The sequence below is a fragment of the Mastacembelus armatus genome, chromosome 22, assembly GCF_900324485.2.
Source record: "Mastacembelus armatus chromosome 22, fMasArm1.2, whole genome shotgun sequence".
NCBI classification, from domain to species: Eukaryota; Metazoa; Chordata; class Actinopteri; order Synbranchiformes; family Mastacembelidae; genus Mastacembelus; species Mastacembelus armatus.
This window is the reverse complement of record NC_046654.1, coordinates 10921820-10944147: the sequence shown is the minus strand read 5'-3', so window position 1 is coordinate 10944147 and position 22328 is coordinate 10921820. Positions and strand designations below refer to the sequence as shown.

General features: G+C 43.5%; 1 protein-coding gene across 2 annotated transcripts in view; it reads left to right on the top strand.

The window, feature by feature from the left end:
- The window catches only part of kif26ab (kinesin family member 26Ab), a 58320-nt gene extending 36842 nt beyond the window's left edge, over positions 1 to 21478 (top strand). The window contains exons 1-13 of one of the 2 annotated variants that reach the window (XM_026303225.2): positions 2555 to 3334; positions 5480 to 5663; positions 8368 to 8580; positions 9519 to 9612; positions 10222 to 10484; positions 11363 to 11546; positions 12277 to 12436; positions 12783 to 12945; positions 13808 to 17075; positions 17736 to 17929; positions 18797 to 18820; positions 19189 to 19339; positions 19446 to 21478. In XM_026303225.2, the coding sequence (XP_026159010.1) occupies positions 3318 to 3334; positions 5480 to 5663; positions 8368 to 8580; positions 9519 to 9612; positions 10222 to 10484; positions 11363 to 11546; positions 12277 to 12436; positions 12783 to 12945; positions 13808 to 17075; positions 17736 to 17929; positions 18797 to 18820; positions 19189 to 19339; positions 19446 to 19627 (5097 nt within the window). In that variant the 5' untranslated portion in view covers positions 2555 to 3317 and the 3' untranslated portion in view covers positions 19628 to 21478. Of the gene's footprint in view, positions 1 to 2554; positions 3335 to 5479; positions 5664 to 8367; positions 8581 to 9518; positions 9613 to 10221; positions 10485 to 11362; positions 11547 to 12276; positions 12437 to 12782; positions 12946 to 13807; positions 17076 to 17735; positions 17930 to 18796; positions 18821 to 19188; positions 19340 to 19445 lie in introns of those variants that run through there. The other variant, XM_026303215.2, reaches the window with a different exon arrangement.
- The last annotated feature ends 850 nt before the right edge of the window (positions 21479 to 22328 follow it).

The window sequence follows — 22328 nt, the reverse complement described above, 5'->3', positions numbered from 1 at the left end:
TCCCACACACATACACACCTTTGGGGCACAGGGCTGTTTGATCGTGTCAAGGGCAGCCCATCAATAAGACTGTGTGTACTGATTTTAGCTCTGGGGAGTTTTCCTATTGATTGTCTTTAGAGTCAAAAACATAGCACCTCACCTGATAGACCAACATACTTCTAGCACAATCAATCATGACCATCTGCTGATATGGCATGTTGGGCTTGGCAATATCTCCAGCACACAGCACACGGTGTTTTGTGCTTATAGCCACTCGAGAAATCCCACAAATTCCTGTGAAGACTTTGAATGCCTCCTGCAGCAAGTGAGCCTAACTCATTATGCTGTTGTCATTGCCACTGTATAGTATTGAGGTTGGCTGGAACCCAGTATTCCCATTTCCATTCACTGGCCTGCTAATAAGCAGGAGTGCAAGGCTGACTCACTGTGGAGGGGAGGGGGGGGTCGGGGGCATAAAGCAGCCTGATATCAGACCCAGTGATCTGATCCCTGCATGAATGGCCAGAGCAGCCTTATCTTGTCTGCAGAGGGGGAAAAAGGAGAATCACAGAAAGGAAATGTCAAGGATAGCAAATGTGGTCAACATGGTAATTAGCCAGAGAAAGGGGATACCCAAAGAGCTGTATAGCTGACCTGAAGAACAGAGACAAATTTGCACAAACAAGTGAATGGGTGCGCCAGCTAATGATTCTCCTGGGCAGAGGAATTTCTCTTGTTAATTTGACAAAGCCTGAAAAGAGGGTTGGACCCATCATTGACAGCAGGCCAAAGTGAAGCAGTGAAAGCAGCAGCAGATAAACACAGCTTCTCCTCTCTCTCTGTTCTCCTCGCCTCCTTCCTCACTGTCACTCCCCCCATAGGTGAGGATGAAATCTAGATGTCCTTTCTCAAGCAAAGGTGCCAGGAGACCTTTTAATTCAAGTGAGCCTTGATTTTACATCTGTCTTGCTTTGGCTCATTTATAAATATTACGGTCATTATCTGTCTCCAAGGTTTTTTTCATAAGGAGACAGTGATGGAGCTGAAAGCCTATCAGGACAGTTCCAACTGTGGCCGTTCCCTATTATTACGTCATTTTGATATATAACACATGAAGCCACACTGAAGGAAACAGCAATGAGCAAGAGACTAATCACTCTTTGTGACCAATATTCACATTAGTATTGTCTTCTGTTTATTGACTGTCGCCAATAATGATTCAGTGGTATTCAGGGTTAGGGAAGCTTGTGGCATAGCATCAAAAGATGGTTTTTGCTCTTCAAAATAAGCCCACCTCAGGCAAATGAATCTGGACACGCAGCAGGAAAAGCCGAGGTAAGCTTGCGGTGGCAGGGAGGAAGGTAAAGGTTATGTGACACATCAGACATATACTCTGCTTTCCAAATAGATTGGCCACGGTGGGTTTTATTTTTCTGCTTTTTTTTTTTCTTTCTTTTTTGCCTCAAAATTTAATCCAGCTGAGTTCATATAAGGGGCACTGTGTCAGAAGGAAAGAGGCAGAGAAAGCTTGGCATGCATTTGTGCTGAATGTACTTTCATCTGGCAAGTCTCACACCCACTCTGTCTGTCGATATGTTGCACTAGGCACTCTGCAGCCAAAGCAGCAGCCTTTCAAACAAGGCTTGGCTGGTCGGGGGGCTGAGAGAGTAAATTGGCAGCCCGGGGAATACAGGGTACTCTCACCCCGGCGCTCACCCACTCACATGCTTTCATTCCCCTTTTTACCCTTGACCACTGACGGACTGCACTCTTTCTCACTGGCCTGCATAAATCTGCCTTTCTAAGATGTCATCTGTTCATTGTCTGTGCTTACCCTCTCTCTCCCCTTGATCACAGTCTTTTTTTTTAATTCAATCTTTCTTAGCTTTCCAATTGAGTGAGATCATCGCTCATTCAGGCAATTCTTTCTGCACTTAAGTATATCCTTCCTTATCTGTGTGTGTCTCTTTATGATTAATAATGCTCTCAGTCATCTGGCTAATTGTGTGCACAAAAATGTGCACAAGTGTACACTTACTAGCTGCACAAACACACGAACACACATACACGCTCATGCATTCATGCACTGTAGGCATACTAACCAAATCTGTTTGAAGTGTGGGACCCTAAAAGAAGAGAGGGCTCCTGTATCCATTAAGTATTCATGTGACGTGTGGTGGGGTGCATACTTGTGTGTGTGTGTGTGTGTGTGTGTGTGTGTGTGTGTGTGTGTGTGTGTGTGCGTGTGTGTATGCGTGTGTGTGTCTGTGCAGGGGTTTGTATAAGACAGAGAGTGTGTGCGTGCGTGAGTAGAGAGAGAGTACTCACAAATTGCGCCGCAAGCAGCCAGCAATCGAGTGCTGACACCTCGTCTGGCAGTCGGAGGGAAAAGGGGCAGGGCTGAGGAAAGAAAAAGGGAGAGGAGGGAGTCAATAGGAGGGAGTGTGTGTGTGTGTCTGTGTGTGTGTCTGTGTGTGTCTGTGTGTGTGTGGGTGCTTGTGTTTGAGAGAGAGAGAGACAGGGAGAGAGAAACACGGCAGGACAGCTGCCAGCATTTCTCTGATAGCAAGAGAAGGACTGAGAGGCGGAACAGGAGTAGGAATTCTCCTTATTCTCACCCACCCAAGGAAATCTACCAGTCCAGCCAGGCTTGATGATTCTCTCCTCCTCCTCCTGCCTGTGAAGAGCAGAGACTCTAGGAAGGACATGGGCACCAGGACCTGGAGCCACTCACAGCAGACACACCACAGTGGATTAACTGAAGAAGAGAAACCATACAGCCTGTGGGATGAATGTTGAACTGGATGTGAGAAAAGGAGTGGAAAACTGAGTTGCAGAGGAACCTGGGGTTTTGCATCTTTCAACTCATTCTGAACTTTTGCTGGTGAAGAAGCATGGGAAGAGTTTGAGGTGCTTTAATCGTGTATGAGCAAGGGAGGTGCTTCTTCTCATCCCGACGTCTTCCTAAGACGCTTTCTGGACTACTTGCACCCCTTCACTGTGAACCTATTGCTTTTTCCTGCAGGGTGCTCATCCTGTCTGCACACCTCCACCCTGCCCCACCTAGCTCTTTAGTTTGTATGACGTCCACGCCTCCTCCTCCACACTTCTCACGAACCTTTGTTAAATCAAGTGGAACCTCGATGATTGCGATCAGAGCAGGAAGGAGAACCCCAGTGCCCCAACTAGTGAGCAGCCCCGCCTCACTCTGTTCTCTGCGACTCTGCCGGCATATCAAATGTGCAAGTAATGGAGAACAGTGACAACACAGACATGGACCGTAAAGTTGAACTCTATCAGTTGTCTGTTTTCTGACTATGACCATAAACTAGATAATGGATTGGAAAGAGCTGTAAGTACAAAATTAAGCATTTTCTTACTGGTGCATGTGGAAACAAAACCTTTTGGTTTAGTTTGAGTAGCACTCAGCAGAGCATAAACAGTTTGGGAATATTTTGTAGAAAGTGACTCATACCAGAGGTTCTGCTTTGCTAGATGCATAATTTCTACTTAAAGCGCGTAGACTAAGTTGTGCAGGGAAACAGCTTCATTACCATGGCAATGGGGAGTGAACAGGTGGACAAGCTGTTGTGGGCGAAGAAATCTGAGCCTCTCCTCGCTGCCTATTTTCCACTGACTGATCATAGTTGGATGAAACGGAGAGAGGAACGAAGAAAGAGGCAGAGGCAGGGAGAGAAAAGCAACAATTATTTCCTTGTGTGTGTGTGGCTGTGGTGGAAAAAAAAAAACCAAAACCAAAACAGTAATATCATCCTTTTTTTTTCTCACCTTCCATTGAGGAACACATGTGCACTGATCGTCTTTGTGCAGTAGGAATTAAACCTCAAGGTTAAAAGCTCAGCTCTCTGAGCACTCTTCCCTAGTCAAGACAATTATAAATGAGAACAGTGCCTGTTACCAACCCTTTTCTCTATGTAGTGTCTTATGATGACACCTGATGCCTGATTTATCTCTTTGCTGAGAGAGGAGAAACACAGAACAAGGTGAGAGAGGGGGAGTGAGACAGAGAGACAGGGTACATTTATCCTGAATTAATGTGGTACGGATACCTCTCATAAATGCGCCTACACACACACACACGTAGCCGCACACAACCACGTGTACTCTGGTGTAGTTGCTGTAGCTTCCCTTTTCTTTCTCTCCATCTCACATTCATCTATTCCATCTCATTTTTTTCTTCAGTCACACGATCCATCTCGCATGCTATCACACATAGGCAGGTCCCTGGGGAGAGCCTTCTCTTGTAGTCTTCATGCATGCAATAATTATTCCATCAGCCAGCAGCATGTTCCCTGATTGTGCTCTTGGGCTGTCACTGCAGGGGGTGTACAGTGGAGAGGGGAGTGTTGAAGAGAGCGGGGAGCTAGTTGTCACTCCAGGACGCAGGGATGAGGGGAGGGTTGTGTTTTTTGCAGCAGCCCACCCAGTTGTGTCCGGAGGAGCCCAGAGCAGGACTAATGAGCTCAGGCTGGCCACCAGGACACACATGGATCAGCCCTTTTTCAATTTAGGTCTTTGCTACTATCTTTTTTCACATGCTCTTCTTCTTTTTTTTTTTTTTTTTTTTTTTACATGTAAAATCCTTTGCTCTGCAAATCTTGTAATCTCTCACTTTTATTTCTTTCTGTGCACCACTTTTTCCTTCATGTTGACAAATGCTTCTTTGTCTTCCCTGCATTTCTCTGAAGTCCAGCTGCCTGAGTGAAAACTATTTATGTGCATTTGAATTTCCTTGGGGTATTATTTTCCTCTCTGACCTTGAGTTTCCAACTGAGTAGTGATGTTAGCTGATCCGGGGCGATGCCATACCTGGAACCACTCTAAGTCTGGCCAGATTCCCTGCAGGCCAGACCGAGATATTGGTTCTGTCTTTTGAGCTGCAGGAATTTCGAGAGACAGGAGTGTATGTGCCTGACCAATGTCTCCACAGCATTGTCTCTGGGAAGCAAGACGTCAGGATGACAGTGGATTTTAATTAGAGCAGTATCTTTTCATGTTTAATTAAAATATATGCACACATTTACCACTTCCAGCTATGACAGCCAATCATAGAGCTTTGCAAAATTCATTATTAAAAACACTTAAAATATGAGTGAATTCTCCTGCCTCTAGATTAAGCAGAAGGATGAAGTGTTATCTTTCTTGGTAGGGGAGTGTGACTGAGGTATTGGAAAAAAGCATTTTCAGAGTGGTAAAAGGTGGGAGTGGTGGCCAAGAGTAGCAGTCCTGCTGACTCTGTTTATTTTGGCAATATAAAAGGCGCTTTCTGACCTTTGTGTTTCACCGTGTGATTTCTGAAGGTTTTGCAGCACACCCTTAAGAACATCTGAGGAAGACATTTAAAATCAAAAAGCTTTCGGTTTGGTACCTTGCTGAAAGAAAACCTCACCTGAGAAAAAGAAAAAAATTTGTTTATGAATCAGACATGTTGGCTTTAGTTAAGATTCAACCTTCAAGTGATTTATTTGTTTTTCAGGGCAGCTCAGAAGCTGAACCTGTCCTCCAAGCGGAAGAAGCACCAGCCCTCGCTGATCCACCCACAGGAGCCATCCATCTACCCCACTAACTTCAGTGGCATCCTGCAGGTCTCACCGCCCCCTGCCCCACCATGCCTGCTCAGAGCCGTGTCCAAAGTGAAAGACAACCCAGGGATGGGAAAGGTGAGAACAGACACTATGAATGTGTGACTTGTGAAGTACAGATACTGCACCTCAGATATATACTGACTCTGCCCAGGTAAGCCTTCATAACCCACACACACATAAACACCCTTAAACACACATTCAGATAAGCACAAACCCCTGTCTGACAGGACGAATGGAAAGTTCCATGGGCAGCATACTGTCTTGTCCAGTCCATGCAGAAGCAGTCAGATAAGCCTGCTGGAATGTCATGAATTCACTCAGGTGGTGAAAGCAGAAACAGACTTTAGACAGGAACTCAGTCAAAACTGTAATTCAAATCAGTGGTCATGTTAACAGCAGGATTTGTAATTCCATTTTGGGTACATTGATGATGAAAGTCGGGCTGGCGGCAGTAGAACAGTCATTAAACAAAGCCGTATAAACACATCGCTCTTCCTTTATGGTTTATTGGGTATTGTTTGTTTTAGCTGGCGTCCTGTATTTATAAAGCAGAAGAAGTCCCCTAACAAGATTAGATCCCACCTGGATAGGAAGTGCTCGCTTCTGTTGCCAGGTATCCAGACGGTGGAGATTTTGTCACATATTGTAAATCTCACATTGACACACCGACTTTAAAAAATAATAATAAAAAAAAAAAACCATGTTATTAACAAGCCTCTTCAAGCCCACACCTGAGGTATATTGTACAGCTGTGCAGCTACAGGGACTTTTAAAAGGGGAAATTAAGATTTATGATATTGTTCCAAGCCTATCAAACCAGATTTTCAGGTTTTCTTATTCTACGGCAAACAAGCACCAATGTGCTTTCCCTGTTTCTTTGTCCGTCTGTCTCTCAGTTGTGGAATCACAGTTGAAATAACATTTTCATTAGCCTGCATGGTTTTGACCTTCCCTGCGTCTCCAACCTAAGACTTGGATGAATGTCTTCTTTCTATCAACTGTATGTGGGTCACTTCCACTTCCCCGCATTTGACCTAGACCTGGTTCTTTCAGCCATAGACAGTTGAGTGGATGGAGGAATGCCAAGCCACACTAATGGATTTTGTGGGGGATCAGGGGACAGGGAAACAGGGGCCATTAGCACAGAGTCTGAGGTGTGAAAATACTGTAGCCAATCCTCGGTGGCCTCCAGTATCTGATCTCTTCCAACATAAATAAAAGTGAGATGTAAGCTCGCCTGAGCCTGGCAGACGGAGATTCAGCACTCATATGTGGAAGCCTAGTTTAAATGTCATAGCAAATGTAATTTACTCAACATATGCACATGTCAGTCATGATAAGTACTCCCTGTGGAGTATAAAGAGGGTTTGCACTTGGCCTTTGGAATCCAAGAAGAATTCACTCAGTCAAAAAAAGGGATTTCCAGTGACATTGTTTCAGGCATCTGAAGCCTGGATCTGTAGCAATATTTATTTAGTAGCAAAGGGGGGAATGGGTCTTTTTGTGCATGGGTGGGGCCAGTGGAGGGTACCAGGCTAAGCAAAACAGTCCTCTGTCAAAAAGAGAAGGAAGTTTGCAAAATTTTAAGGTTTCTATTTCAGTGCCTGAGAGGCATCGTAGGTACTTTTTCCAGAAGCTTTGAAATTGCTCAGGATTGAGTTCCCTATCACATGTACTGCAGGATATAGAAACTGTTCGGTTGATGTAATGCTAGGTGTAACACTAAACACTCAGGGAGTTGACAGGGACTCCAAAGACCGCTATAGATATCCCAAGAGCCGTTTATGTCTCCTGTCAGTCACAGATATATTCCCACGCCGCCTTCAGAGAAATAGTGCAGCCTTATTTCTGACCATCAGATTGTAAAGACAGTGATTTTAAATGGGGGTGTCTTATAGGTTGACATGACCACCTGACCACACCCACACAAGCCATACACAGTGAAATTGTTATCGTTTGTAAGGCAAAATGATTTTATTCCTGTAACCACAGCAGTAACATTAGGCAGCATCATGAACAGGCTTGTCAGAACTGTGCTGAATCAATACCTTTAGATATTAACTGTCATCCTAATGCATGTAGTGTATTATGCAGGCATGATGAACTGTACCATGGCCAGTGGAATGTGTTATGACTGTAAACTCACTCTGTGAATGTCAGACCCCAGAATGCAACAGGGTGAGTGTCAAGCTTCTTAATGTAGAGCTGCCAAGGGAAGAAGAGGAAAAGAAGGAAGAGTGAGTAGGTGGAATAAGAGGGGGGGGCCATATGCTCTTCTACTCCCATGCTGGTGAGCTGCTCCTGGTCTAGAAAAAACGCTCCGCTTGAGGGATAATCCCCCAGCGTGGTGCTTCACACACATTAATTTCCACCATTTTCTGCTTTGACTTTCAATATACACCTTTTACTGACACCATTAGGCAATGTGTTGACCCATCGAGTTCTGCAGTCAATGTGAGAACAGGTTTCCATGGCAACCTTCAATGTCCATCAACTCTGACATAGTGCACGTGACGGTAATGCACAATGCTGGACCATGCTCTCAGTGTGGATCCTAACATATGTTCAGAATGCTGGAGATTTCTCCTCTCTCCTCTATTAGTGCTCCGTAAAGAAAAGATGTTAAGCTTGGTCTGTATTTTTTTGTATCCTCTATGCTGAACCTGAAAAGTTCATTCATACATCTCTCTGCTGAAACTACCACTTTTTCATGTTTTATACTATCTGCTTTCTAATCCACCATTTTCTCTTTCTCCTTATCTCTCACGTTATGGTTTAGGTGAAAGTGATGATGCGTATCTGTCCATCTCTGGAGGCCACAGACTCCTCAGAGTCTCAGTCTTTCTTGAAAGTGGACAGCAGGAAGAAGCAGCTGACCCTCTATGATCCTGCATCCAGCCCACACTCCAGTTCAGGACACAGGAGATCCGCCACGGTGGCCGTCCCAAAGATATTTGCCTTCGATGCTGTTTTTACCCCAGATGCCTCACAAGTAAGAGCCAGCATGTGTGGTTGTGTGTATATATGTGTATGGTTCAGCCTCTCAAGGGCAAAGCGATGTCTTTATGCTGGCAGGGTGTGGCTAGAGGCTTAGAGAAAAAATGCCTGTCTTGGGTCAGGGGGCATTCTTACCAGTGTGGTTCTAACAGCTGGGACTTTTAAGCCCTCAGGGGAATGATTTGAATCCACGCCAGTTATATCTAACCTCTCCTTACATAGAACAGCTATATCTAACCTCAGCCCTCTGCAGTGCACAGCAGACATACCCTCTGAGATCAAAGACAAAGGTCAGATACATGTTTACAGTACGGTGGCTTAGGAGCAGACCAGTTTGGCTCTCTGCATTCCTTAAAACAAACAAAACACTTTATGATGGAATGAGCAGATCTATGTAAATCACTGCATTTAAAAAAAAAAAAAAAATCACTTATATATTTCTCCTTTCTCCGTGGTGCCATGATCTTTAAATCGCCGAATACCTGAGATCTTCTATTGTGCCACCTACTTTGAGCAAGTATTTTCCTAAGTAAGCAGCTGATAGCTAAAGTCGAAATGTTGTGGCTGCAGAGCTGAGGCCAAGCTGCTGGATTGCGCCGCTGGGACAGCACTGCTGGTGGCTAACAGTAAGAGCAAGCTGTTCTGCTGTTGGAGGCCTTGTTTGCTGTGTGATGTATGAGAAGGGGGCTCTGCTGCAGAAACCTTGCCCCAGAGGACCCATGCTGAAACAGATTGCAAAAATAAGCCACACATTGCAGCACACGCAAAAAAAAACAACAACACATAAACAGCCCACGATCACGAGTGATGAAATGTTGAAAAACAATGTGATTTGGGGTAACTAATTGCAATGAATTATTTTTTAAGAGTTTATAATTTCATGGTTTTTTGAATTACAAATTGATTCTGAGAGGGGCTGTGTGTTTCTCACAGGCTGAGGTGTGCTCAGGGACGGTCGCTGAGGTCATCCAGTCCGTGGTGAACGGTGCAGACGGCTGCATCTTCTGCTTCGGCCAAGTCAAGCTCGGTAAGCTCCTCCACTGGCAAGAGATTAGGCAGGAGCCTTTGTTAACCAAAGAAAACTCTCATTGGTCTTCGTTAGCTACACTTGATGTCCACAATTGGCTTAGTGGTGCACTGGAGTGAGTCAAGGAATTGTTGATTGTAGGAAAGGATTGGGTAGTGGGGGTGGGGGTAAGGGGTAAGGTGCTATATCCAGGCTTCAGGGCCACGTCTGTAATTAAAATCGTTATAATTGGTCTGGCCAGTGCTCTTAGGCTGAAGGGCTTGCTCCCCTCATGGTGCTGTTTCCACTAGTTGTAATTGTCAGCAGAAGGACTACTTCTGGAATGGGTCCTTGGATTAGCGTTTGATGTTTATTTGGCATGTACTGGATATTACCTCCGAACCCCCACATCAGCCATTATTCTTTTTTTTTTCATCAGCAGTTGTTAAACACAGTAACCCCGAGAAAAAATCCAGTGTCAATATCTATTCCTTTGTCAAAGTCCTTCCAATTCCAGACAGCTTGATGAAAGAAGTCATTTTAGTGTGAACATACAGCGAATGTATCTGACTTCCACATACAAGGCAGTAATTCCATTTCCATCCTCTTCTTTCTTTAACACATCCCCAGGCAAGACATACACTATGATAGGCAAAGACTGCTCCACTCAGAGCCTAGGCATTGTGCCCTGTGCCATTTCCTGGCTCTTCAAGCTCATCAACGAGCGGAAGGAGAAGACCGGCACGCGCTTCTCTGTGCGTGTGTCTGCAGTGGAAATCTTTGGTAAAGACGAGGAGCTGAAGGACCTGCTGTCTGAGGTGTCAACAGGCAGCCTGCAGGAAGGCCAGTCCCCGGGGATTCACCTGAGAGAAGACCCCATATGCGGCACTCAGGTGAGAAGCATTCTATCTCTCCACTCTTTCTTTGTTCACTGATCCTTTTATTCTCTCTGCGGGTTATAAAGTATTAGTCTGTCTGAGTATTGATCTTTTTCTGTCTATGCTCTGGCTCTCTGTCTCCCAAAGATGTTTGACCTGATATTCTTGTGTGTGTGTGTGTGTCTGTGTGTGCGTGTCTGTATCTCTTAGGACTTCCTAGTCCATTTCATTCTATTCTACCTGCCTCTGAAATCTTTTTTTTTATGTTTCCACCAAACCCATCTCTGGTATTGATGGCTTTCTTCTACCTTTGTATTGACTGTCCTGTCAGCATCCATCAGCATCTATTACCCATGTATTAGCTAGCCCTCTACAGTACAATAGAAGTATTATTGGGGGATGGTGGAGGACTGTAGGTTTAAAGGCGCTCACAGGTGTTGCTGTCAGATGTTATTTTTTGGGGATCTGTATGGACTCTGACTTCAAAGGCTGTGTGGTTCTGTGAAGCTCCTTCTTGCTCTTCCTTTCAGCAGCCATGTGGGTGCCCCCCTCCCTCTCAACATGATGTCCCCCACCTTCTCTCTCTCTTCTACCTCCTTCTTTCCCCTCCTCTTTTCTGCATCTTACCACAACCATCATCCAGCCTCTACCTCCTGCTTCACCATTACCACTCTCAGTCCTCTTCCCTGTCTGTGCATATCTGCTGTTTTAATTGCCCCCGAGACCTAGTGTAATGGGCAAGAAATCTGTGCTGGGGTCCAATTAACTAGCTCCCCTCTCCTCTTTCCTCTCTTTTTCTGTATCCTCTTCACAGCTATCCTCTTCCTCAAGACCCTGTGTGTTCTTGTTTTCTGACCCTAACCCTATTCTTCATCTCTTCTTGCCCTCTGCAGCTCCAGAATCAGAGTGAGCTTCGAGCCCCAACGGCTGAGAAAGCTGCCTTCTTCCTGGATGCAGCCATCGCCGCACGCAGCACCAGCAGGACCAGTGTAGATGAAGAAGAGCGACGCAACTCGCACATGCTGTTCACATTGCACATTTACCAGTATCGCATGGAAAAGAGCGGCAAGGGAGGAAGTTAGTATTATGAGATGATCACATCTGCAACTCTGTAGCAGTGAACCACCACAGTCACCACCATGCACAGTTATAGAGTGATGCATTTGTGTGCAAAAAGCTCAGTATATGACTAATATATTTCCTCTCCCAACTATAGTTACAAAGGTGATCTGTCTTTTACATTAAATAATCAGAAGGTGGTTTTGCTGTGAGCTGCATGACAGAAAACTGCAGTATAAGTGTGAATCTAATAGACAAGTCCCTTATTTGCAGTGTTTATGGAAGAATAGGTTCTGGCTTCTGCAAGACAGAACTTGTTTTGTATGCAAGTGTTATGCTTTGGTCAAGAGCGAATGAATATTTGAAACCTCACTGACAAGTTTAATAGTTTTTTTATTTTTGCTGATGTAGCAGTTATCCAGTTATAATGTGCATGCATGTGATCTTTACATTGACAGCCAATTCGCTCTAGCTGCAGTGGATTCTTTCGTTTTTATGTGTCTAACCAATGCGGTTACTGTGAGTTGCACATCAGGTGGGAGTTTACCAGTCTGACTGCAATTTGAATCACTTGAATCACTGTTCAAAAGTTACTCATAAATAAATCTTAAGAGCTCTGACAGTCACCAGTCTAGTATGGGCTGAGCTGTGCCACTCCTGTCATCATGACACTATGTGTGAGAAACTGACTTTAGAAAGGGAGTGTCTGCATTGTGCTTACCTGGCTCTTCTTCTGTTGCTGGCACAGTGTCAGGCGGACGGAGCAGGCTGCACCTCATTGATCTGGGAAGCTGTGAAAAGGTTCTGAGTAAAAGCAGAGACGGAGGGGGAGGCTTATGTCTGTCTCTAAACGCTTTGGGAAATGTCATCATGGCTTTAGCAAATGGAGCAAAACATGTACCTTATAGGTAAGAAAATCGCTATTAGTTTACATTCGCTTTTTGTTTTAGCTTCTGTGAAGTTGCATCTATAGGTAGCAAAACTGTCTAAGGCATGTTGCTGCATGCACTCAGTCTTGCAGGTTTGCTGTGTGACCTTTTATTTAGTTGAATTTTGTTATCTTCACAGTTAGATTCACTGCTGTAGCACAACAATATACTGTATGAAGTTTCTCAGGTATAAAAAGTCCGATGGCTTATAATTTGAGACTATTTTTGAGCTCAAGGAATTCAAAAAGGCTTTTCCGGGAATCATGTCAGCTACTTTTAATATTACTGTACTGTTTGCTAATAAGAATGTAAATGTACCCTGTAGGGACAGCAAGCTGACAATGCTGCTGAGGGAGTCTCTTGGCAACATTAACTGTAGAACCACCATGATCGCCCACATCTCTGATTCCCCAGCCAACTACGCTGAATCACTTAATACAATCCAACTGGCATCTCGCATCCATCGCATGAGGAAGAAGAAATCTAAGGTACACTGATCAACTGATTAGCACTGAGGAATATGGTTAAACATATGCAGTTAGAAACTGAAAAACAAGTAACGTATGTAAATCCAGTGACAGCAATAATGGTACATTTTTACAGTTTAACAGCGTCGGCCTTTAACAACTGGAAATAAAATAAGTCACTTACTTAATGATTCCTCTAATAACTTTGCTCTATTTAATTTTGTTCATTTTCTATTAAAGATAAATGCTGAGTTATTGTTAAGTTTTACTATTTTAGCAAATATATTTTATATTTGCACATGCAACTTTGATTACATTCATATTCCATTTCAAGTCCCTAAATTTTTCATCCCTTTGTAATTTTGGTGCTGTTAAGCACATTAATATTGGAATGCTTCTGCAATGAGAAGTTATTAGCACAGTAACTCAGGGCTAGTTTTTCTCAGTGTCTCCAATCAATACCACTGCCTTAGGAAGTGTGCATTCTCTCGGATTAGGGAAATATATGCTCCAGATAATTAGGCAGAATGACAGCAAGTATTTATTTGGTGCTAGTCCCAGGGATGATTATAATGCAGTCCAAACACAGCAATTCATATTAGTGACATTCATTTCTATGTGACTATTGATGTGCACTTTTAACCTTTAAATAAATATTGACTGGTAATTTCAGAGGAATTATGATTTTCCCTATGATTTATTTCACTATTAGTGAAGAAATGAATCTCCTCTAAATTAAAAGGGTTAAATAGGCTTGTACAATGATAAGATTGTTACATTCATGTTTAAGAAGATCGAATCACATTATTGTCATTACATGATGAGATATTTTTTTTAAAAAACAGAAGACTGACTTCACTTCTGCTTTAATTCTGCTTTGCAGTATGCGTCCAGTTCATCTGGAGGGGAAAGTTCTTGTGAGGAAGGGAGGATTCGTCGGCCACCTCACCTCAGGCCCTTCCATCCTCGGACAGTAGCCTTGGACCCAGACCTTCCCTCCCTGCTCAGTGACCCAGACTACTCCTCCAGCAGCGAACAGTCCTGTGATACTGTGATTTACGTGGGCCCTGGGGGAACTGCAATTTCGGACAGAGAACTTAGCGACAATGAAGGTCCACCTGCCTTTGTTCCAATCATTCCCTCGCTCAACAAAAAGAAGTCTGCAAAAGAAGGTCCCCTGGACAGAGACCAGTTCTTCAAATGCAACACGTTTGCTGAGCTGCAGGAGAGGTTAGAGTGTATAGATGGTAGTGAAGAACCCACTGCCTTTGTTGGAGAAAGCAAGCGAAGCCAGGCCAGCCCTAAGACTGACAAATCTAAGGAGAGCCAAGGCTCTGTTTCACCAAAGACTGTAACAAATATTTCTTACACCCAAGAGGGCATCTCACCCAAACAATCTCCCAAATCTGTCGTCACACAATCGTCTTGCAGTCCCAACACTAAGTTTAAACTGGACAATTCCAAGTGGCAAAGCATACCTGAAGAAAAAGCACCATCAGAGAGTGTGCAAAATATATGCAGAACCAGTGCTGATGGTGAGAAGGCTTTGGTTTCAGAAACCTGGGTTAGTACTAACAAAGTGGCAACCACTGCAGTGCCAAACCCTGAGCCTGTGGTGAGGGAGAAGGTCTACTTCAACAAGAAAGCCTTGCCAAAGCCAGCCCCACCTCCTTTTCAGCAGAGAGACAATGCAGACAACGAAGAAAGATCTAGCACCAGAATGCCACCTGTGGGAATGAGCCACCAGGCTATGAAAAGGAGGGATCCATGCACTTCCCCTTTGCCCAGGCCTCCAATGGATGTGTGCCAGGTGCGTTCTACTTTGAGGGAAAGGTGCCTGGATCGAGACATCCTTAGAGCCACTGTCACCTTGCAGCAGCCTGTGGAGCTGAACGGAGAGGATGAACTGGTGTTCACTGTGGTGGAGGAGCTGTCTATAGACAGTATTGTAGATACAGGTCGACCATCCAGCATTATCAGCTTTAACAGTGACTGCTCCCTTCAGGCCCTGGCATCTGGTTCCCGACCTGTCAGCATCATCAGCAGCATCAATGATGAATTTGATGCCTACACATCAGCAGTGGGAGGATCAGAGGTGAACATTGCAGTGGTCACACCCCTCCAGGAAGGAGCAATGGAGTGTATAGGTAGCAGGGGTTCATCTATAAGCTCTTGGCTAAGTGAGGTTAGTGTCTGCACCTTGGAGAGTGAAGGGGCTCATTCTACGGACGTCTTCCTTCCGCAAGCCAAATACATAGGACCAGAGGCCACCTTTTACTTTGATTCCTTGGATATGTTCCCATGTGTATCCTCTCCTAGAGATACCAAGAACTCCTTAAATGACAGTGGATTTAGTTTTTCAGAATTAGACAGTGACAGTGCTGCCTCAAGCAAACTATCCTTGACAAAGTGCCCCCCATCTCCAGAATCAGCCAAAGGATCCCTCAGATTTACATCTAAGACAACTAAAGCTCACTCGCTTAGCTCCTCTCAACTTCCAGAGGGTCCCTCCATTGTCCACTCCAGTCTTCCTAGGAAGATCAAACCTACCTCATCCATCTCTCATAGTAGTAGCAGTAGCAGCAGCTGCAGTAGAGAGCCAGCAAGGCAAGAAGCTAAGCAGGAGGATCCTTGGCAACGTATTGACAACCACTCAGAACCTCAGTTTGCTGACTCAAGCAGCACTAGTAAATTTCTCAGAAATACCCCCAGTGGCATCCCTTCCAGCAAAACATCCAACAACAGCAACAGTGTACCTCGGCCACCCAAGGTACAGGTGTCTACCTCATCACAGAGGGTAGTCGATGGCTGTGAGAAGTCAGCAGGTAAAAATCCACCCAGCAAAATGCCTCGACTTAGACGAGGTGCCACTACCCTGGGAACAGTGCCCGTCATCCATTCCTCCACAGACTACAAGGGAGCCCAAGAAAGTATTTCATCTGCCACAAGCCTTAAATTCTCCTCTCTGGGGAAAAACAACAAGGCCAACTCACAAAAAGTGAGTAATCTCCCTAAACCTGGATGCACCTCACCTCCTCCTCCTCCAGTTCGAAAGTCCAGTCTTGACCATAAGACCAAGACCCTGTTGCCCCAAAGTGCCTTAAAGTCACCATATGGGGATGCAGGAAGGGCCTCTGGCACAAGAGCAGCTGTATCAGAGGATGAGCTTGAGGTACGTCACAGAGTAGATTCTACCAGTTTCAAAACCTCCAGCCTCAACACAGCCAAAGCTACCTCCAGCCTGAAGGGCAGAGGGCCTAAAGGAGAGGCTGGACACTATTACGGCAGTCAAATGTCACTGGAAAGATGTGAAAGCCTGTCCTTATCAGGCTCCAGAGCTGCACTTAGTAGGGAGAATAGTGGGGCAAGTCTTGGAAGCAACAGTAGCAAATCCAGCAAGTCTATTCCAAGATTTGGTATTCCTAATTCATCCAGCTCTCCTATAGCTACCTGCCCATCATCCCCAAATGGAGGAAATATTAGCAGACCTGGTCAGGTAAAAGCTTCTGTGAATCCAAGAGCATTAGGAGCAGTCAGTGGCAGTAAGGCACGCTCACTGTCAGCCAACAACTCCAAGGGCTTAAGCTCCTCCACCAAATCTTTGGCCACTCCCGTGGCCAGAAACACTAACGCCAACCTCCCTCCATCAGGACGGACATCAGCTCCACGGACTACCACTGGTGTCAGCAGTAAGCCTGGGAGAGGAACCATCATGGGCACAAAGCAGGCCATGAGGGCTGCCAACAGCCGTGTGAGCGAACTGGCAACAGGGAACATATCAGGCAAACACATGAGAGGTTCAGGAGATTCAGACAGTGGGAATGACAGTGGGGCGAATGTGAGTGATGACAAATCCCCCATAGCCATGCTACCCTCTCCATACAGCAAAATCACAGCACCTAGACGGCCACAACGGTACAGCAGCGGACACGGGAGCGACAACAGCAGTGTGTTGAGTGGGGAGTTGCCTCCAGCTATGGGCCGCACAGCTCTGTTCTACCACAGTGGAGGCAGCAGCGGATATGAAAGCATGATCCGTGACAGTGAAGCCACAGGCAGCGCTTCCTCTGCCCACGATTCTATGAGCGAGAGCGGCATGTCATCTTCAGGCAGAACAAGGAGCCCCAAGTATCCCAAGAAGAGAGCAAATGGTGAGAAACTTACATTAGTTCTGCAGTTTTACATGTCATGTGTCAAAACACAAAGGTGATATTCAAAAACAGTATGAATATATCCTCCTGGTGATATCAGAGTTTTAAACACTGCTCAAACTGTAAACACTGCAAGATCAAGAAATAAATGCTCTGTCTTAGGAAATTATCCAGAGGTTCTAACAATATGAATTCATTTTTATTATATTTACATATTGGTACTTATAATGGATTCTTGCTTCTCCTGAATCAGCAGCATACATTATGTGTACATACATGGAAGAATGATAATGAATTTTTCAAAGAAAACTTCAAACTGTGATGACAAGATGAATTGAACATGAGCAGCAGTGACCTGGTTCAGGTTTTTGTAGCCATATATATATATATATATATATATATATATATATATATATATATATATATATATAAAACCATTCCTGTGCATCAAACCACTCTTTTGAATTTATTAGTGCTATGGATATACAGAATGCTGTAGTAACTTATGAAACCCTCATAAATATGCAATCACCACAACTCGGCTAGCCTGTGTAAAGCCTTGCATGGCTTTACATCTCAGAGTGAAACTCATACATATTTACTCACAGATCCCATCAAATACCACTTTTGTATGTCACCAACATTACTGTTGCTTTGTAGGCTTCCAGAGAAGACGACTGATCCCAGCACCCCTGCCAGACACGTCTTCCCTGGGGAAAAAGGCGGGCTCAGCAGGTCAGTGGGTGGACTTGCCTCCTATATCTGGACCACTGAAGGAGCCCTTTGAGATCAAGGTGTATGAGATCGATGATGTGGAACGGCTCCAGAGGCGGCGTCAGGAGGAAACCACAGAGGTGAGCAGAGGGCCATTCTGGCTTGTTCTACATGAAGGTTTGTCATGCTGAACTTGTTTTAGATAACGTATTGTCTGGGGTGAAGTTCTTGTCAATCTCACTCACTAAGCCCCAGGAATATTTTGCATGTGCGACATTGGTGCCGTACATGCTCAAGATGTGCCACATTGGCTTATGTTGTGGGAATGTATTAGCTCAGTTCGTCTCAGTTTCTTTTTAAAGAACGAGGCAGGAGTAATCTGTCTCAGACGTCTGACCTTCAATCTGCTCAGAAACATATTTAGGAGTTAAAATGTCTGTGTCCAGATTCCCAGAGCTTGGTATTTTGGCAGCGCTCCGATGGAATGTCAACAGTTCAGGAGGCAATTACTGATGAGGGTTAATTGGTTTGGATCTGAGTGATGACTCGACTTACTGCTGATGATAGTTGAAGGGAGGAAATGGGGGGGGGGGGTTTGAAAAGATTGGTCAGGGAATATGTGCTGAATGCAGCATCCAGAATCAGCTCATCACTCATCAGCACTCATAACTGGCTGCCTGATCGCTTTTTATAGCTGACTGTGGATCATTAATTGCTCCCAAAAGTTCAACACAACTTAATAGGAATTTGTTAAGAGAAGATATTAAATCAGCAAGACGGTAGTTTGATTTACTTTTAATTTGGAAATATTTTTCTTAATTTTTGTTTTTCTGCCACCACTGCTTGACAAGTAATTGATTTTCTATAACTTTCCTTCAATATTTCAAAATAACTATTAGACTTGTATGCATGTGTCAGGAACTTGAGCCTACAGTGCTTATAATATTTAACAAAGTCTACTGTGTATTCTGTTCTAATAATACTGTCTTGCCCAATCTTGTTTTCAGCAACCATTCCAGGATGTTGACAAGGTAAGCTCATTTTTCATGGTGACTAAGGTTTTAATTCTTATTTGCACTGTATTACATTACATACATAATTCAACCCACAAAGAAGATTGTTTTCATTAGCAACCCAAGATGTTGCACATTTACAGATCTACACAAGTTCTGATACTTTTTAAACTTACTTCTTACTGGATTGTATATGTTTACATTTGGGTTTTTTCAACTTATTAGAGCTGGATTATAGACCATGTTAGGTAACAGTTTTCATTTTGTCTCATTTTCCTTTAAACTTTTTGACTTGCTTTGGCCATTACTGTAGCTACTTCAGTCAACTCAGATGTTGAAGCAACAACATGGTCAGTCCAAGTAATGAGTCTCTCTTCTGTTGTCAGGGCCTGCTATACTTTAATAGTAAACTAAAGATACTGGAGAGAAGGCAACAGCAAGTGAGGGAACTGAGAGCAAAGCATGAAGTGTTGATGGGGGAGCTGGAAGATACCAAGGCTCGCTTGATGATGGATCCCAGCAAGTGGATAGGAGAGTGTAAGTAGCCGCTATAGAGTTCTTTAATGTTAGGTCATTTGCAATTTTTAAAGGGCTCTGTGGTAACAAACCATTTAACCAAAAATAAATGTGTCCTTTTAAATAGTTGAGATAGACCAGAATTTGGATAAAGAGTCTCAGGAGTACCTGGAGGCCTTGGCACAGGCCACAGAGGAGCTGGAGTTCTGTGTCAATCTCTGCAAGTCCCGTGTCATGATGGTGACCTGCTTTGACATCAGCATGCCGACATCTGGCACTCGGGAGGGACTGCGTGAAATTGAAGTTTGAAGACAAAAGAAAGTTGAGGTGGAGAGATGAGGAGGTGAGAAGAAGGATGATGAAATGTAGCAGCCAGTTTATTGATACAACTGGAATGACAAATGAGATGAAAAGAGAGTGGATCTTTGCATGAACAAAGGAAATCTTAGCCACTTAGCTACAGTGCCTCGTTGTCCAGGACATGGTTTTAATGGCAGAAATGAAACGTGAGCACAAATGCTGTCGCCTACTGTATATGGCAAAGCAGTGGCCATCACTTAACTCAAGAGTCAATGAACAACACCTGGAAGTGCCTTTTTATTGTTTTGTTTTGAGTCATTATTTTTCATATGGTGCAGGTATCTTAAGCATACCTAAGCAAACCCTGAACATACTGCTTTTAAGAAAAATATTTTATATTGCATTGTATAGTGTATTTATATGATTATGTGGTGTGTACAAATATGCTTTTAAGGGAAAAAAAATAAAGAGGAGAAAAAAAAAAGCAATAAGCTAATGTTATTGCGCTCCCAGACTTTGCCTTTTCTCTTTTTTCAAACCTCAGTCTGCATTTTATCCATGTTCATTCAGCCTCTTGCGCCTTATGTTAAAGTCTGATTCTGTAGTTTTCTAGATTTTCAAACTGGACTATGTTATCTCATCACGGACTGCATTTGCTGTTGTCACTCATAGCCTGCCAGCTGGCCTGTGAAAGCCTGCAGGGTTGAGTGAATTTTCTCCCTCCCAGTTGCCTTGATCAAAATGGGTCTCAGTGGATGCACAAAGGTAGAGCATCAGTTATATTAGGGGACAGAATGCTTATTTAAGCTGTACTTGCCCATGTTTATCTCACTGAAATGAGAGATTAAGCCAATACATATCAATCAGAGGACCACAATGATTGATACTGAATCAGCCATTCTCTCGTGCCTCAGTATGTGCTCTAAGACACTTAATCTCCACTACACTTGCCCATATGGATAGCATGGTGAATGGTGGCGCTGATAGCAGTGCTCATCAGTGAGCCTAATTTCTCTCCAAATAGGCTTGGACTGAGAGCTATCGATACACTGTAAAACAAAGAGGCACAGATGAGATAGCACAAATCTACTGGCCTCCTACACAGCACTTTTTAAGTGCAACTAAGCCTCAGCTCTATGCATTCCAATGTATTTACTGTAACTACTGCAAGAACCTCAATACTGACTTAAGGGCAACAACACAGCTTTGGCATCCTATGTCCCCTACTCTTCACTTTTTTAAATAGGCAAATTAAAAAAGTTAGTCCAGTGTTTCCTACCAAGACTCAAGAATTGTTAGTTTCCTGTGAAATGATGCAGTGGATAAGAGGATATGATCATGACATTGTTCAGCAGAATCAATCATAATATCAGCTCTTTGTAGCTGCCAGAATGTGTTTGTTATGAATCAAACGGCTGAGACAAAGAGAGAAAAAAAAAAAAAAAAATCGCTGAAAACAAACTGGCTTTGCTGGATTTTGGTATGTTTGATTTCTATATCTGACAAACATGACTTTGTTCTTTTTCTTTTACAAAGATGTACTCTCTCAGGCCCTCTCTAAAGATGCTGCATGAGATTTTTTAATCATTTTTAAGAATGATTTCTACTTCATTTTTACCATTCTAATTTTTTACAATAACTTCAGTTTTCACTATTGTGGGTAAGGTTCATAAATAAGTATTACCAAACCAAGACCTTTTTCCAAGAAATGATTATATGTAAGGTCATATTTCATATCAAAACTCATATTTTCGAATATCTTTGTTTTTGTATAGGATTTTCAAACCCTGTGTATAAATGTATGATACGGCAACTTGTGTTTTACTTTTACAGTACCTGTGAATAAAATGTTTCTTCTTACTGATGACTCAGCATTGAATGTTTACTTCTAGTTCTTATACTCATGAAATTGTTTGTTTACACGTCACTGCAGATAAGGAAAGGCTAGAGTTATCAGCAGCAGGCCATGCAACGTGCAACCTTTATTATAGAAACACTATACCTACATCTAGGAGAAATAAAAATCTCATATTATCACAGTCTTATTGATATTTTGCAAACCTTCACTCATGTTTGGAAACAATCTATCTGGCCTGCATCACTCTGCAACAGGTAATCAACACTGATTGATTTACAGCTGTGTCCTTGATTGAACGTCCGGTTCCCCCCTGCGACACTGTGGACAGTCCCGAGGACCATTCAGCTCCAAAACTATTCACAGCGTGTTTGGTGGATTAACCAAAGAAGTGTTGTTGCAGATATGAGATCTCACAGTTGACTTTTAATAATAACGTTACACTATTTCACTTTTTGACCAACAACCACCGTTGAACTGCGTCAGAACAGGGACAAAACCAGCACTGTTTGCATGGCTGACGTTACACGGAACCAGAGGTACGTGAGATATGATGTATAACTTTATATATATATTCGTGTTTGATTTGGTTGAACTGAAGATATAATTAGTTTAACCTGTTATGTTTTTATCGGTACATCAAGTTTGACTAACAGTCTGCAATGTAAGTTAGCTAATGTTAGCATAACGTTAGCTCCACACGAGGAAACACCTGTTTGTGAGCTGCAAGAGGTTTTAACATTGTTTTTCAGACGTCTACAATAACATTTTGACTAGTCACAGTGACGTCACTGACGTCAAGGTGCCATTTTGACAAATAATTGGTCATTGACTAATGACTAATGGGAAAACTAC